Consider the following 15,589-nt stretch of genomic DNA (forward strand, 5'->3'; position numbering starts at 1 on the left):
TTCATTCAGTATAATGTGAGAAGAAGCGCTCGCTTGTCGCACGACTGGGTTAGCATTTGCTGAATGTTGTTGCTTGCCACCGACGAACGGCACAAAGTGAAGTAGTAGATTGAAAACGAAGTGAACGAACAACGAATAAAGCAGACCAACAGACAGGCTGAATGGAAGACATTTTCGCTTGATCAATGAAAGATGGAACAATTTTTCACAAGCCTGAGGTATCAGAAATCCAGTTCCCACTACGGCACGTACAATAAACGACGAACTAAGCGTCGCTGACAATTCACAAATGCAAACAAAAAGCGGAACACGCACCGATGAAAAATTGACAACCAACAAGCAGCAAAAGACGAGATGAATCAAGTCGACACAGAATAAGAAGAAAAGGGATAGATAGATATTACGGCAGAAGGGAAATCATACACACGCGCGCACGCACGTACACGAATATCTAGAATAATAATACTCGTTGCTTTATTAAGAAATATTAAAAATTATCCATCTCGACTATTCGGTGACCCTGCATTGGCCATAAAACGGATCCTAGAACTGACCAAATGTCAAAAACAGCAACAACTGGCAAAAATGACGAGCCGCAGTTGCTCGTCAATCAGCGCACTCAACCAACTCTCAAGACAGGAGCAGACAGATGATCAATATATGAACCCAATACTCGTAAAATGGAATTGTGAACAAAATTGGTACATTTGAAAAATATACTGTACATTTGGAAATTTCTTACGATACAATTTGCCGACAAATATATTGTTCCACTGTTTTGAACCGATGAACGTCGTGTCGATTCTGATCAAAGAAGAAACAATTTCATCTTCGGATCGGATCATTAATAATTCAGCAACGAACGTTTCAGTCGGCAAGCGTAGCTTGCCTACCGTTGTCAATCGATTCCCAGCCAACAAGACAAATTCGGTAACTCGGCCAACTTGAGTATCTTGTTATAAAAGAATATTGAAGCCAACACCAACAATAGGAAATGGTTGAACGAAACAAGAACAGTTTTCCAAAAAAAAATAAACTAGTTAAGAGAAGAGTGAAAAAAAATCAAAAAAAGCATCGACATTATCGATAAATTTTCACCAGTCGTCAAGGCAGGCCGGCGACTAGCCACGCGTCAAGAGAAACTACTGCAGCGCAGGCGAATTTCCGTTCCTTAAAAAGTGGTATACTGTAAATTTGAAAGTTGCCTTAAAGCAAATCATATCAATAATCAGATTAATACATTTTAGCAAAAATTATTCTTTAAATTTTAATATGCGTAATTTTTACAATTCAAAACATTTTTCTCATTATTATGCCATCAGCTATGCAGAATTTTGTTTGTTGTAAATTACCGTAATTATTGTCATGCAGGTTCTAATAGAACAGTAAACGACGCAACTTTTACTTGATCATAATGATAAAATTTTCATGCAATATTACTGTAGTTTGTGAATAATAAATTTTTTCATTTTTTTCATCTCATAAATTTTATTAATGGAGTGGAAAATTTTCCGCAATTGTTTGCTAAAAGAATTTTAAAATGCAATTTACATACAACCCTTTATATCGAAAAATACCGCATTTTATTCAATTATAACGATGTCAAATCAAAATTTAAGCATTTTTTCATTACTAATGCTGACTGATGTTATTTGATTTTTCAAATGTTTTATATGTAAGATTGTATTACAAGACTGCACTGTTGTTTTACTCTGTTACGTTGTAAACTGTGTTTATGAAAAGAGTTTTCAATAAATCTCAATTTGTTTATGATAAAATTTATAAACATTGTATTTTTTCTGCTCTTTGATTATCAGTTTTGATATTTTGACTATCGAGAGCAAGTTACTTAATGTTTTACAGGTTCATTCATATTTTCAGATACATTTTACTTTATGAATTTAGCTGCATTATGGAACTTTGAAAGAAAATTAATATAATCCCATATAAATATACATTTATTGTTTAAATGAACAACAGTTCAGTCATCAATTTACATTACATGAATGTGTAAAATTAAATATTACGATGTTGGAAAGCTTTAACATAATTGATCATTTCCAGAAGAAGCTAAAAGTGTCAAAACTTTCTTTTATATGCCTCAGAAGTTTTGTTTTAAAAATTATTTAGTAATATATGAAGTAATATGCTCGGATATCAGTCTAATCAACAGGTTGTTTAGCATTTGTTATTTGCTTTTTATTCCTCAAAAAAAAACAAATAACTTGAACAATCAAAAATCCCCAAAACGCAGAGTAATGTTAATAAATTAATTTTTAACTTTAATATCACAAAATATCTTTATTTTAAAATTTAAAATTTAAGCATGAAAATAAATTACTATGAATCTATTAATTTTAATTAAAATGCAATCATTTATTAAATTTGTATTAACCACTTTTCAGATGGAATTATTGATTATCATATTGAAAGAAACGTATTTTTATTCAAAAGAAATACGTGTAACCTGAATCTCAGAAGTAAAAAAATCTTTTCAATTTGTGATTGAATTGTACCCGGGTAATGAAATTGATAGTATACCTCACCCTGATTATAAGGCAGGCCTACTGTAGGCATTCATTTGATGGATTGATGTGGGAGGTCGGCTGCGGCATTGTGCAATTAAGTAAAGCCGCGCCGAGTTGCCATTGTGCGGCTGCTCGTTCAGCTATCGTTTTGCTTATGATCGGTTTGATAAACGTTTACGGTGTTTGCATTGTTCAACTGTTCTTGTTTTGCTTGGTAAAAATTTACACATAACAATAATAATGGTTGCTTTCACCGGCTCCGTTGGCATTCGTGTAATCGAAGCAGCTGATCTCAAACCGACAGAATGGTCGACCAGATTTTCCACTCTGACTACCGGCCTACGTCAAGCCGGTGTTGCTATAGATCCTTACGTCAATGTGGATATTGACGAGTACCGAGTTGGCCGGACACTGGTCAAGCAGAAGACCAGTGCACCCGGCTGGGATGAACGATTCCACGGCAAAGCTAGCAATGCCGACACGGTCGGCTTTACCGTTTTTCACAACTGCGCCATACCACCGGATGTATTTGTCGCCAACTGTCGTCTGTCGTTTGAGGATCTGCAACTTGGTTCCAATAACCTTTGGGTAAGTGATTCATGTTTATTTATTTTCTATATAGTCAGAGAGTTGCTTTTCTTATCTTCGATTTCTGTTTAACTTGCTTAGTAACCAAATGAATAAACGATATCATTAGTAGAATTACAAGATAATTACAACTGACCGTAGTAGTGGAATTAGTAATATCACTTTTCAACCTTTTCACTGTCGCTTAGCCACTTTAATGGGCTTGAATTGATTCAGCTTGACGTCCACATTGTTAAATCAATCTCATCTTTTACCGAACAACATGACATGCGTACAACATTTGATTGTTGTTAATCATTTTTATGCAGGAAATTTTGATTTTCAAACAATTTAATTGGAAAAATTGTTTTCCCATCAGCATTACACAACAATTAACTTGAATGTCCATACTATTGTACCGTTAATCCAATTTCTATCAGCCACGTAAGATTTGGATTTTCATTTCTATATATTCTTCATGCACTTATTTACTGCTGTTTGTCACATTTGATGAACTGATTTTGCATTCAATGATTTTTCATATTTATGCAAAAAAAACGACATGGTCATAAATGAATTGGTATTGTAAAGTGGATGTTTATTATTAGTTTTTGGATGTGAGAATGATCGACGTGTTGGTTATTGTTTTCGACTTCTGCGCTCGAGCAATTTTGTAAGAATTTAGATTAACTTGGCAACTTGTCAGCAAATGCATTCATTGCGGCCGTTAGGCCCAATTGGATAATTGGAATTGATTCTGCACTTTGTTGTCACGGCTTGATGCGTTTCAATGGCAAGGTCGGCTTGTTGGCAACCTTGACAATCTTATTCCAAAGTCGCAGATCAGTATTCAATATGCTTTTGATGTATTTATTTAGCAACTTAACTTTTTCAACAACAACAAAATTGTTGTTATTAGTGACAAATGCTAATTAATATACAAAGAAATTATTAGACGATGTTGGCAAGTTATATTAGCATTGGCATACCTTGACTTTTAGCAGATCTTTTTAGTTGGATGATCGATCGCTACCGTCGACAACGTACGCGTGCATCAATCTTTCGCTCTCCTTATCAGATTGCCAATCGCCTATCCCCATTGTGGGTGTTTACAGCTTTTCTGAAATCGCTTACATCTTCGATACAGCTTTTATTTATGCTGAGATGAATTTCTGTGAATTATCTTTTTGATGTTGCTTTCAGCTTCAGCGAAAATCGATTGCGTATAAAAAAAGTCATCACAACAACCATCCAAGCGTTGATCAAAATAGAAATTATTTAATTTTATTGTTTTTATCCGTAATTTTTTTCCCCTTCTCCCCATTGAAATAATGCAACTTGTTGATGTTATGCCATAGCTTTGCAATTTCTCTCAATCGACACGTTGTTTTGGGAATTTATGTGAAGCAAAAGAGGAAGAAAAAAATATTTTTTTTTTTCAACACTCCACTTGAATATACATTTTTTTTTCTCCAACTCTGTTTCTCGAAATAGAAAAAATAACAGATTATCATGATTGTAATGGCAGAGATGGTGGTGCCAGTATCGAAAGTTTTTTTTATCGATCCAGACATGCCAGTGGCTAATCGAAACGTTGATTCGACCAGCCTGCTCTTCCAATTAGCTGAAGCGATGCTTGTAAAAATGTTTGTCGAACGGAGAAGCGTCATTTTTCAAAGTCGACAAGGCGAAATTATTATTTTTTCAAAATGGTTGTTGTTTGTTGAATCATGTGGGAGGGGAAGAAGGATTTTCTGGACTTTTTGACCAATAATGCAGACGAGCTGAACACACATACGGCTGGTGTTGTGTGGAGGATGTTTGGAGATCTGGAGGGAAGATTAGAATTGAAAGCATAAATAATGATGATAAATTGCAAGCGAAACTTCTTCTGGCTAAGCTTAAAGCAGGCAGAACAATGTCACTTGAGTATTAATTATTCAAGATAATGCTGACTTGCCATTCGGATATGGATGGATCAAATTTGAAGTAAACTGAACACACATCAATAAAAAATATTGAACGTGAGAAGAAAAAATATTTTTTTTTTCAACAACGTTGAAATTTATTAAAAATCTTCATATGGAAAAAATTGATGCGAAAACGACAACTGCGTTGATATATTTTATGCGTATAAATGAGTTGAAATTGCAAGTTTGTTGTTCACTTCTTTTCGTTATCAATTTTAAGCAATAACATTATTATTATTATTATTCATTGACTGACACGCATGTTGATTTGCTTGCTTATACTCGAATAGAACAGATTTGGTTTTCCAAAAAGCTTCATATCTTATTCGGATGTTTGATTGAAATATAAGCTTAGTTATTATTAATATTGTTTTTTTCCAATTTTAAAATTATATTAACAACAATTTGCTTGACTTTTAACTTTCAATTATGACAAAGCATTGAAGCAAGATTGATCATGCAACGTCGACATTAATTGAAACGAATGTTGTAAAAATTCATGTAATTAAATAAATCATCCCGAGCTCAGTGGAAAATTGTGTGGGCGTTGAAAGTGGAAACAAGCCGATTTGATGATCCATTGGTTTTCACGTGCGATGATTTTTGAAATTTCCATCAAACCAAATTTCCAATCTATGCTTTCAACGAAATATCTTCTTACTCGTTAAAGTGAACAACTTCTTTGCCTTGAATAACAATCGAAGAGGCAGGGAAAATTAGTTGTCTGTTATTGCTGGCTTTTTGTGAGCTTCTTTTTTCTGTCAGAAGAAGAAGAAGCATACAGACAAGCGGCCTTGATTGCGCTGAACTGTGGGTTCAAAATGCAATTTGTGCTCGTGCTCGTGGTGAAATGCGTCAATTTTTGCACCGGAAAAAGGAAATGTGTTGTTTGTTGAAAAATTTTGCCCACAACACACCACGGCCAAATTTGAAAATAATAAAATTATTAGCCTTATTAGCCGCTCGCTTGTTAGTGTGTTTTCTGGCATTGCATTTCGCTATTCTATTTTACTCTTCAACTGGTTACAGTAGTACTAGTATCTGTGGGGCGTTGTTCGATTTGGTTGTTGTCCAAGAGTGGGAAAAAATATTTTTTTTCTTCTTATTCTCGAACCTTTTTCAAACACTAGCAACACAACAGTAGCTGCTTGGAAACAAAGGCGACAAAATTATTTATTCATCTCGTCCTTTGGGCTGTGGTCTCTGTTCTCGCTTGTTTTTCTATTTTACAAAATCAATCAATCGTTGTTCCATGCTCATTTGTTCATCCGCTGCTTTACAAGTGTACGCTTTTCCACTGCAGCTTTGCATATGTTAATTTTTTTAATGAAAAGGGGAAGGAAGCTTTTAGCAGTTTTTTTAAAAGAAAATGTGTTCAACATGAACAACAAACAATTGTGAATTCGTAATGATTGCATAAAAATTTTTTGACTTTTTTTTCCTTCAGATTGATCTTGAACCTCACGGAAAACTGCATGTGGAAGTTCATCTTGATGGTTCTTTCGTCAATTCCCGTAAGCAATGAAAATTTCTTTGTTTTTTTTATCTTGTTGTTGTGTTGCATGCGTGTCGACGATGCAAATTGACTTGCACGCATTATAAATGAACAGATGGATTTTTGAAATTTAAGCAAAACATAGGGGTTTTTCCTTTTCTTTTTAATGCAAAAATTTTCTGCCCGCCTCCAGCGTTGAGCGAAGATTCCACTTTTAAGCAGGCATGGCTTTTTGAAAAGTAAAACGACAAAAACACTCCACTTAGGTGAATTTAACATTTTCACATTTGCACACAAGCTGAACGAGCGAGCGTGTTTGAAAATTGCACAAATTACTGCCCGAAGTGAGCGTCGTCCAATTTCAAATAGGATCTTTTATTAATTCAGTGAAAATCGAATTCTTTTAACGATTATCCGGCGGTAGTTGTTCACTTACTAATATATAGATTACGGGCAAATTGACTTGGAAGCAAGAAAACAAATTTAGCGAATTGTATCGGCTTAAATTGAAGAAAGGTAATCTGAGATTGTGTGTGTGCCAAGTGGAAGAAGAAAAACCGACAACAAATTCAAACATTTCAATAAATGAACAAGAATATCATGTTGATATTTCTTTTTCCATTGTACACGGATGCTATTGGCATTTGTAAATGAATTTGCCAATAGGTGAACAATTTTTGAATTTTTTTACAACCTGGGACTTGAAAATCTTTTCAATTACAGTAATGAATTTTTTTCTCACGTTGAAATGTTCACGAAGAAAAAGTTGTATCAGTCGAGCTTGTCAATAAATACTTGTGCAATATTGATGACGCGTGCGGTTGGTTTGATTAAATATAAATTACGGTTTAATAAGGGGAATTTTTATTACATTCACTTTTGCATTATCAATGCACCAGTTCAATGAATGGATAATCTGCTCTTTGTGCGCGTGGGTGTGAGCCGTTGTGAATTGAATTTCGCTCGAGCAGTGAACAAAAAAGTTTTTCATTCTTCATTTAATAGCCAAAGATGAACAGACAGAGAATTTTACGCGGGCAGTATTATTATTATGGTCGAGTTGAGTCGATGGTGTCAATTGGGTGTGGATGGATGATTTGTTAATTTTTCTGGCAAAAGCAGTACTTTTTCAAAACTGCATTATCAACACAAAATGACTGATTGCCGTAACGATTGATGCGACTTATGTCTTCCGGTACTGTCCATTGTGGTCGGTGATGATGACGATGATGGACAATCGCTTCGAAATGGCCACTGCCAGGTGTAGTTTGCACTTGTATTAAATATCGTCGCGTTGCTGAGGTCGGCTGTTGAGCAGGGTCGGCGTCGGTTTCCAATTCGCCGGCGTAGAGTAGGCGGTCGAGTTGCAACGTGGCGCAGCGTTGTTCGCCGGCCAGACGGCGGTTCAGTTCGTCGACCAGCGCCTGGCCGGCTCGGAGCGTTTCGGTTTCGTTGTTGTCGCGCCGAACGGTCGCCTGGCAGACGCAGTAGATGTCGGGTATGTCGGCTTCGGCGCAGCCCCGGATTTGAGGGAGCGGCAGCAGCAGACTGTGGGCTCGTCGGGCGGTTGACGGCGGTCGCGCGTGGGCGAGACGTCGCTCCAGCGTGGTCCAGGTGTCGCCGTTGTCGACCAGGTCGAGCAGCGTGGCGTGCAGGTCGTAGTGGGTGGCGAGCAGTGCCGCGTTGCGTTGCAACGTTTCCAACAGTTTCGGGTAGCGGTCGGCCGCGTGGTCCGGCAACGCGACCACCATTGCCGGCATGTTCTCTTCGAGTCGACCGAGTCGGGTGTGGCGGATGTCGCCGAATCGCAGACCGTGATCGCTGACCAGCACCGTGACTGTGTTGGTCAAGAACGGCCTCGCCCGGTTGAAGAAGTCGGCCAAGTCGGCGTCGGCCACTTGACCCTGGTTGAGCCAGTCGTGCGTGATTTCGGCCAGCCAGCCGATGGCGAACGTCGGTCTGTCCGAATAGCGGCGCAGAAACTGGCCGACGTAGTCGAGCAGCATCCGGTGCGTTGGTGTGTTGCCGACGCACAAGTGGGTGCTGCGCAAGTGCAAAAAGCTACGCCAGACGCGCCACGCGAACGGTCTGTAGTAGTGGTCGGTGGGCGGCTGTTTGAATCCGGCCGCCTGGTAGGTGAACAAATTGAACGGCGGGAAGTCTTCGGCGAACAGGGTGACGTGTTGACGCCGGCTGGCGAATTGGCGCCAAATCAGCGGCCAGTGGTCGAAATGCTCGTGGCGCAGGTCGACGGGCAGTTCGGATTTGGCGGCGTCGTCCGGGTCGAAACGTTTGCCGGTGAACGCGGCCACGGCGTTCGGGAAACTGTTGTCGGCCACTTTGGCGTAGCCGCGCAGCAGGACCGACGTGTAATTGGCGCGCAGCGCTTCGACCAATTTCGGAAAGCAGCGCTGCAAGTTCGACTGGGACGTCGAATCCACCACCAGCACCAGCACGCTGAGCCATTGGCGCCCGGTGGTCGGCAACGGTTTGGGTTTGGGCACGATTTGGCTGTGAAAATTCGTGTAAACCGACCACGGCCACGCCCCGGCTCGGCAAGACACTTCGACGAACTCGCAACTGAACACCGGCCGGCAGCGGTCGAACGGCTCCGACCACTGGCCGACCGTCTGACTCCAGTCGTCCGACCCGGCACCGAAGCACCGCGACGTGCAACTCACGTCACGGTAGGAGGCGTCGCGGGCGGCCGATTCGTTCACGCACAGCCAGCCGTTTTCGTTCAAGTAGGTCAACTCGTGTTGGAACCGGTGGCAGCGCAGCGGTGCCACCTTCTCGTAGAACACGCCCACCTCGGGCGCCCACGGGTCCAACGTCGGCAGCCTGCAGCCTCCGCCTCTGCCCACGCCTTTGTTCGGCGACCGGTTGGACGAATCGATCCAGCCGAATTGACCCCGCCGGTCGAAAACCCGACTGGATACTGTTCGACTGGACAATTCCACCGCGGCCAACGCCAAAACCAAACCGACCACCAGAAAAAGCCGTCGCGGCCAGGGCGACTTTTTCCACCAATGCCAACGCAACTTTCTCATCGATCACCGCCACTATATCCTCCTCTGCTCTGCGACACTGTCTCTGAAACCAAAAGTTATTTTGTTTTTTGAATTATTGGCTTTTGCCAAGGGGCCTTTATCAATGCGCAAATTTGTTCATTCTATTCTACTACCGTATCTGTAAATTTTACTATTCTTAGTAGTAGTAATTTCTTATTTGATATCAAATCAAATAATATTCATTGCTCAAGGAGATGATTTGTAGAGATAAGGCATGGTAGAAGAAAATTGCACACACAAACATGACGCACGCGTTTACGTGTATTTCAAAGCTCGATAACTTTTATCCTTTACAACGCCTGAGGAAGGACGCGACCAACGCCGCATAAATTGAACATGGATTTGACGCGTAATTAACTGCAGTATTCTGAACAATAGTCAACTTCTGAGGTGGCTTTCAGCAGTTGCTAGTTTATATTGATTTCTTTTCCAAACTCTCTCTCTGTCTGTTGCCGTTCGTTGATGAACAGAAAAATCACATTTTATATAAACATTCCTTGCTTACTTATAGTAGTGTGAATCCGTCATGCTTTCCTTTCGCAAATACATATATTAATTATTTATTTGTACAATAAATGCACTTACTGAGGAGAAAAAAAATAAGAAATTCCACAATAACTAGATTTAAAAATTTAAATTTTTACAATAGTAACAGCAGCAGCAGCAGCAGCAGTAGCAGGTGTAATCACCAGCACCGGTTTGATTGAAGCTGAAAAATTGTTTTTTTTCTCCATTCTGTTATTATTCTCCACTTTTAGTTCACGTCAACACTGACTGAAAACATGCAACAGCAAACAAACAGTATTGACAGTTTCAATAGTAAACAAAAATTTTGTCATCGTTCACTTCAGCACGGCAACATTCACTGTACAAAACTGACCACGTTTACTGTATTTTGAATTTATTTTTGCAAAAAGAAAAAACAACGCTACCGTTAAATGTTTAAATTTACAATTCTTGATTATGTTAATTTTTCACCTTTTCCCTTGCTCGATGTTGTTCAGATGAAAATGGTACAGTGCGTTCATTCTGATTGTTTCGAGATTGAATTATTTACTCATTTTGATGATCATGATTTGTTTAATTACAAGCAGTGCAATCTTAACAAGAAAAAAAATTTCTTTGCAACTGAAATTTTCCAGTCAAAAGTGGGTTCGGGTGGGGGAAAGTTTTCCAAATTTCAATTCATTAAACTCTTCCGCAAACACAATCGTTAAACATTATGTTAGAAATGAAAAAATAAGAAGGAAAAATCAAAGACTTTTTTATTCTGCCAATGAATTCTTCTTGATTATCTCTATTCTTACGGTACAGTTGGTTGTGAACAAAATTAGGTTGACTGGTGTGTTGTTTTATGCCAGTTTTATTTTTAAATATTTATCTGAATCAAAGAAGACAATCGAAACGTATGAAAAAATGAAACAGATACCAATCGATCATTAAAACGAGGGAGAGCGAATTAAACTGACAACTGGCGTGTTGTTTTATTGATTTTGTGCCAATTTTAATATTTTTTTTCTGATGTACAAGTGTTTTTGATAAATGAACAACGATAGCCTTTTCTTACACAATTATTTACATTTAAAATTCAAATAAAATGTAAAATTGAAAAAAAAACAAAACGAGAAGAAGAGATCAATTTTGCTTACCAGAAAGAAGTTCAATTTTCCATTGTAATTTTGATTCATCATACGTTGGACACGTTTCAAATGTTCAAATACAAGCCCAACCAGAATAGCGTAGTGTGGTAAGACAGTGGACAACGGCCAGTTAGTTCTGTGTGTATATCAAGCTTGCTTTGTCTCCAAGCGGATTTTCTCCATTCACCATTCACTTCAAGCAGGGGCGGCGGCGGGTCAGGCTGTTTTTCAATCAATATGCGCCACACTGCTGAATACAACAAAGTTGACAAAATTGACAGTCGACAATAACGAGCTCAAAATATGCACACAACACGCCACTGATAATAATAATAATAGATACTTCTTACTGCTAACCAACAACTTGCATCCGTTTACAGACCAGTTTTCTCTGCTACTTACAGTCATTCGATTGGGCGGTTGGTCGGTTTATATTAAAATTAGGCCACTATTATTGGACACTAGCTGGACATTGACACTACGATTTGTAGGATGAATATTTTCAAAATATTACAATTGTTTTTTTGTTTTGGTTTGGGTTTGTATTTTTCACTGAAAATATTTTACACTTTTTCTGGCATGATAACGATAATGATAAATACAAAATTGAATATCATGAAAGAATGAAAAAAATTTTTTTTAATTATATGTATATTTATAAATTTGACATTCGGGTCAAGGATAATGATAATAATAATTTTCTTGACTGTTAACAAATGATAATAATTATTCATTTTTTTTCTATCTTCCATATTCACCCAGTCATGTCAGATATGTTTAATTTAATGATTTTTAACAATTTTCTCTTGACATTATTTGTTTGCATGTTTCGTATATCGAAAAAATATGTATTTTTTTATTGTCGAGAGATGAAAAAAATTCCTTCTGATCAATGTAATTATCACAATTAATTATTGTTTTACTTTTACTTTTTCAACAGATGCAACCACTTCCAATCGTGTGTTCAGAGAAAAAGCTGGAGCTTTCATTGGCCGGCAGAGGCGAGGCGCGATGCGCCGTCGTGTCCACCAAGTCAACGGGCACAAATTTATGGCGACCATTCTCCGCCAGCCGACATTCTGTGCCCATTGTCGAGAATTCATCTGGGGCATCGGCAAGCAAGGCTACCAATGTCAATGTACACCAACAAATATATATATATTTTTACTTTTCACATATGCTAATTTACAAAACATTACTTTTTTTCAACAAGCCTGCATTACTTCATTGTTTACAGTATGTACAGTTGTGGTGCACAAGCGGTGCCATGAATTCGTGGTTTGGAAGTGTCCCGGTGTCAAAGATACCGGTGTGGCCGTTGGAGAGGTGAATAATTGAGTTGATTTTTAAATTAATCGACAAGTACTCGATTCAAATTTTCATAATAATTTGATCGAATTTTTCATTCAGTTCAAATCTGAAACAAGATTCGACATCAATGTGCCGCATCGTTTCGAATTGCACAATTACAAAATGCCCACATTTTGTGATCATTGTGGTTCACTTTTGTACGGTATTTTCAGACAAGGGTTGCAATGTCAAAGTAAATTATAATTTTACACGATGCTTTTATTTATTTATTCATTTTTTTAACATTATTATTATTAGCATGTCACATGAACGTACATAAACGATGCGAACGAAATGTGGCCAACACTTGTGGTGTGAATTCGAAACGGATGGCCGAAATACTTTCTCAGATTGGCATCAGCGGTTACAGTGTCAAACAGAAAAAGAAGGTACCATTTGTTGTGCATAAATAAGAGTGTTTTTTTTTTGGTTTGTCATCGTCTTCTGTAGACGAGCATCATGACACTCAGTGAACGATCACGCACCGATCCGTTGCCGATCCATTCGCTGAGCGATGATCAGACGTCGTCGTCATCCAAAAGTGACGAATGTTCCATCAATGGCACTTTGCACTTTAGCATGCGTCATCCAGCGGCGGCTGCGCGACGTGATTCGAGCTCAAAATTTACAATTGGAGAATTCAATTTTATCAAGGTGCTCGGCAAGGGCAGTTTTGGCAAGGTGCGAGCGATTGACTGACGCGACATCTACTTCTACGTCGATGTGGAAATATTTGCATAAATGTTCTTGTTGTTCTTGTAGGTGCTGTTGGCCGAAAAGACCGGCACGGATGAAGTGTACGCGGTGAAAGTTCTGCGCAAGGATATCATTTTGCAAGACGACGATGTCGACTGTACAATGGTCGAGAAGAGGGTGTTGACGCTGGCCGCCAAGCATCCCTTCTTGACAGCTTTGCATTCGTGTTTTCAAACCGAGGTGGAGAAGTTGGATCGGGATATGCATTTTATTTGTCCATTGTTTTCTTTTTTTTTGCTATGTAAATGTGTGTTTAGGAATTTTTGTTTTTCGTTATGGAATTTGTCGGCGGCGGTGATTTGATGTTTCAAATTCAACGAGCGAGAAAGTTCGACGAAGCGCGCGCCAGATTTTATTCAGCCGAAGTGACCAGTGCTTTACAATTTCTTCATCGACACGGCGTTATATACAGGTACAATTGTGATCGATTGGTTCGCTTTCACGTATATGTAAATTTTTCATTTTTTGTTCAGAGATTTGAAATTGGACAACATTCTGCTCGATGCAGACGGGCATGTCAAGCTGGCCGATTTTGGCATGTGCAAAGAGGGTATTACAGCGGAAAAGTTGACTTCGACATTCTGCGGTACGCCCGATTATATCGCTCCCGAGGTATGCGCATAATAATAAGATGATTGGGACAAAAATTCAATTCAAAATATTAATATCGATTGAACAGATACTGAAAGAGAACGATTACGGCGCGTCAGTGGACTGGTGGGCACTTGGGGTGTTGATGTACGAGATGATGGTCGGCCAGCCACCGTTCGAAGCCGACAACGAAGAAGATTTGTTCGACGCAATTCTTCAGGATGAAGTGCTTTATCCAGTCTGGCTCAGTAAAGAGGCTGTGTCCATTCTCAAAGGGGTGAATGATAATTTTCTGTTTATTAATTATGCATATATTTTACAAATTTCTACGCTTTGATTGATATTCAGTTCATGACGAAGAATCAATTCAAACGGCTCGGCTGCGTGGAAACAGCCGGCGGTGAGGATGCGGTTCGTGCGCACGTATTTTTCAAAGAAGTCGACTGGCAAGCGTTGGAATCGAAGAAAGTCAAGCCTCCGTTCAAACCGAAGCTCGTAATTATTATTTTTTTATTAGATTATTAATTTTTGCAATATTATCATGAATAAGTAAAACAAAAAACAAACAAAACAAAATGCATTGAAGAAATCGAAAAAAGATGTGACAAATTTCGATGCCGACTTTACCAAAGAAGATCCACTATTGTCGCCGGTAGATCCGCTGGCCATGCGTATGATCAACCAGGATGAATTTAAAGATTTCACATTCGTCAATGTTGATTTTCACTTTCACGGACGATGAGTTATTCAAACAACAACAACAACAACAAAAGGAGTAAACAACAATTTTCTCAACAAATACCAACCACCCAAATCTCTCTATCTCGCTTATTCACTTTGACTATTTTTTTGCTCGCTTCACGTGATTGTTTGTTTTCTTGTTTGTTTATTTGTTTGTTTTTTTATTTTTGTTTTGCCATTTTCCCCATCTCATTTTCTCGCGCTTCTTTTCAATATACATATGTTTTTTTCTGTTAAAGCTTTACTTACTTACTATTACTGCTATACTGTACTACTACCAATATCAAAAATGCTTTGATGCGCTGGTGCTTTTTTCATAAAATCTCTTTATTTATTATATATATATATACTGCTGCTGCTGCTGCATTTCTTGAAATAGTTAGTGAAACATGAACAACACCCCCAAACCCTCCTCCCCCAGTTCAACTGTAATTTTCAGAATCCAATTCTCGCTTCTCTCACTCACCACATGGGCTCAATGGATTTATTTTCAAACAAAAAGCTACTAGTCAGTTTTTTTGTTCTTCACAACAATATCCACTTCTTGCCGTACAAAATTTCGCTTGTGACAATGTTCCTACTTAACACGAGGAGCAGTTTTCGCTTTTCTTTTATCCCGTGCATCGATGCTTTGAGAAAAGAAAAAAACAAAATGGCTTTACTTTCTTTGAATAAAATGTTTGTTGTTCATTATGTTTTTTTATTCAAACACATTGCGTGAGTCTACATGGTACGAGTTTTACTTTTTTCAAACAGATTGAGTAGTCAATCAACAAAGCAGTCAAATCAAAGTAGTGAAGAAAGAGACAAAATAATACTTTTTTTTATTCCTCTAAAGTTTTATGCGTTAAAATCTGCACCATAAAAATTATATTCAAAT

The 15,589-nt window shown here is 38.4% G+C and overlaps 5 protein-coding genes across 5 annotated transcripts; 3 read left to right on the forward strand and 2 right to left on the reverse strand.

Annotated features, from left to right (window-relative positions):
• Positions 1 to 494: 494 nt before the first annotated feature.
• Positions 495 to 2,577, reverse strand: Tsp_08345 (hypothetical protein). Its single transcript, XM_003375303.1, has 4 exons — positions 2,542 to 2,577; positions 2,028 to 2,070; positions 721 to 943; positions 495 to 543 (listed from the first exon to the last, which is right to left on the reverse strand). The coding sequence occupies exons 1-4, from the start codon at positions 2,575 to 2,577 to the stop codon at positions 495 to 497; spliced, it is 351 nt and encodes a 116-aa protein (XP_003375351.1).
• Positions 2,578 to 2,768: 191 nt separating this feature from the next.
• On the forward strand, positions 2,769 to 3,327 carry Tsp_08346 (calcium-independent protein kinase C). The gene is made up of 2 exons (XM_003375304.1): positions 2,769 to 3,116; positions 3,229 to 3,327. The coding sequence occupies exons 1-2, from the start codon at positions 2,769 to 2,771 to the stop codon at positions 3,325 to 3,327; spliced, it is 447 nt and encodes a 148-aa protein (XP_003375352.1).
• Positions 3,328 to 7,703: 4,376 nt separating this feature from the next.
• On the reverse strand, positions 7,704 to 9,958 carry Tsp_08347 (putative ribonuclease Oy). Its single transcript, XM_003375305.1, has 5 exons — positions 9,913 to 9,958; positions 9,742 to 9,749; positions 9,285 to 9,653; positions 8,646 to 9,236; positions 7,704 to 8,603 (listed from the first exon to the last, which is right to left on the reverse strand). The coding sequence occupies exons 1-5, from the start codon at positions 9,956 to 9,958 to the stop codon at positions 7,704 to 7,706; spliced, it is 1,914 nt and encodes a 637-aa protein (XP_003375353.1).
• Positions 9,959 to 12,211: 2,253 nt separating this feature from the next.
• Tsp_08348 (calcium-independent protein kinase C) lies at positions 12,212 to 14,193 on the forward strand. The gene is made up of 9 exons (XM_003375306.1): positions 12,212 to 12,403; positions 12,518 to 12,580; positions 12,682 to 12,814; positions 12,880 to 13,010; positions 13,072 to 13,302; positions 13,384 to 13,557; positions 13,635 to 13,820; positions 13,851 to 13,989; positions 14,057 to 14,193. The coding sequence occupies exons 1-9, from the start codon at positions 12,212 to 12,214 to the stop codon at positions 14,191 to 14,193; spliced, it is 1,386 nt and encodes a 461-aa protein (XP_003375354.1).
• A 126-nt stretch (positions 14,194 to 14,319) lies between these two features.
• Tsp_08349 (calcium-independent protein kinase C) lies at positions 14,320 to 14,710 on the forward strand. Its single transcript, XM_003375307.1, has 2 exons — positions 14,320 to 14,463; positions 14,555 to 14,710. The coding sequence occupies exons 1-2, from the start codon at positions 14,320 to 14,322 to the stop codon at positions 14,708 to 14,710; spliced, it is 300 nt and encodes a 99-aa protein (XP_003375355.1).
• The last annotated feature ends 879 nt before the right edge of the window (positions 14,711 to 15,589 follow it).

Source organism: Trichinella spiralis (assembly GCF_000181795.1).
Source record: "Trichinella spiralis strain ISS 195 chromosome Unknown Scfld5, whole genome shotgun sequence".
Classification (NCBI taxonomy): Eukaryota; Metazoa; Nematoda; class Enoplea; order Trichinellida; family Trichinellidae; genus Trichinella; species Trichinella spiralis.

What these genes read in the sequence shown, in the direction of transcription:
- Tsp_08348 (XM_003375306.1), top strand. Translation starts at nt 12,212, where the DNA reads ATGCAACCACTTCCAATCGTGTGTTCAGAGAAAAAGCTGGAGCTTTCA. An exon ending in CGGCAAGCAAGGCTACCAAT is followed by an intron (nt 12,404 to 12,517) that starts GTCAATGTACAC and finishes CAGTATGTACAG; the next exon opens with TTGTGGTGCACAAGCGGTGC. An exon ending in CCGATTATATCGCTCCCGAG is followed by an intron (nt 13,990 to 14,056) that starts GTATGCGCATAA and finishes TCGATTGAACAG; the next exon opens with ATACTGAAAGAGAACGATTA.
- Tsp_08349 (XM_003375307.1), top strand. Translation starts at nt 14,320, where the DNA reads ATGACGAAGAATCAATTCAAACGGCTCGGCTGCGTGGAAACAGCCGGC. An exon ending in CTCCGTTCAAACCGAAGCTC is followed by an intron (nt 14,464 to 14,554) that starts GTAATTATTATT and finishes AATGCATTGAAG; the next exon opens with AAATCGAAAAAAGATGTGAC.
- Tsp_08345 (XM_003375303.1), bottom strand. Translation starts at nt 2,577, where the DNA reads ATGCCTACAGTAGGCCTGCCTTATAATCAGGGTGAG. An exon ending in TGCCTTATAATCAGGGTGAG is followed by an intron (nt 2,071 to 2,541) that starts GTATACTATCAA and finishes TGACACTTTTAG; the next exon opens with CTTCTTCTGGAAATGATCAA. An exon ending in AAGAAATTTCCAAATGTACA is followed by an intron (nt 544 to 720) that starts GTATATTTTTCA and finishes GGTCAGTTCTAG; the next exon opens with GATCCGTTTTATGGCCAATG.
- Tsp_08346 (XM_003375304.1), top strand. Translation starts at nt 2,769, where the DNA reads ATGGTTGCTTTCACCGGCTCCGTTGGCATTCGTGTAATCGAAGCAGCT. An exon ending in TTGGTTCCAATAACCTTTGG is followed by an intron (nt 3,117 to 3,228) that starts GTAAGTGATTCA and finishes TATCATTAGTAG; the next exon opens with AATTACAAGATAATTACAAC.
- Tsp_08347 (XM_003375305.1), bottom strand. Translation starts at nt 9,958, where the DNA reads ATGCGGCGTTGGTCGCGTCCTTCCTCAGGCGTTGTAAAGGATAAAA. An exon ending in TTGAACGAAAACGGCTGGCT is followed by an intron (nt 9,237 to 9,284) that starts GTGCGTGAACGA and finishes CCGTGACGTGAG; the next exon opens with TTGCACGTCGCGGTGCTTCG. An exon ending in ACCGACCACTACTACAGACC is followed by an intron (nt 8,604 to 8,645) that starts GTTCGCGTGGCG and finishes GCACTTGCGCAG; the next exon opens with CACCCACTTGTGCGTCGGCA.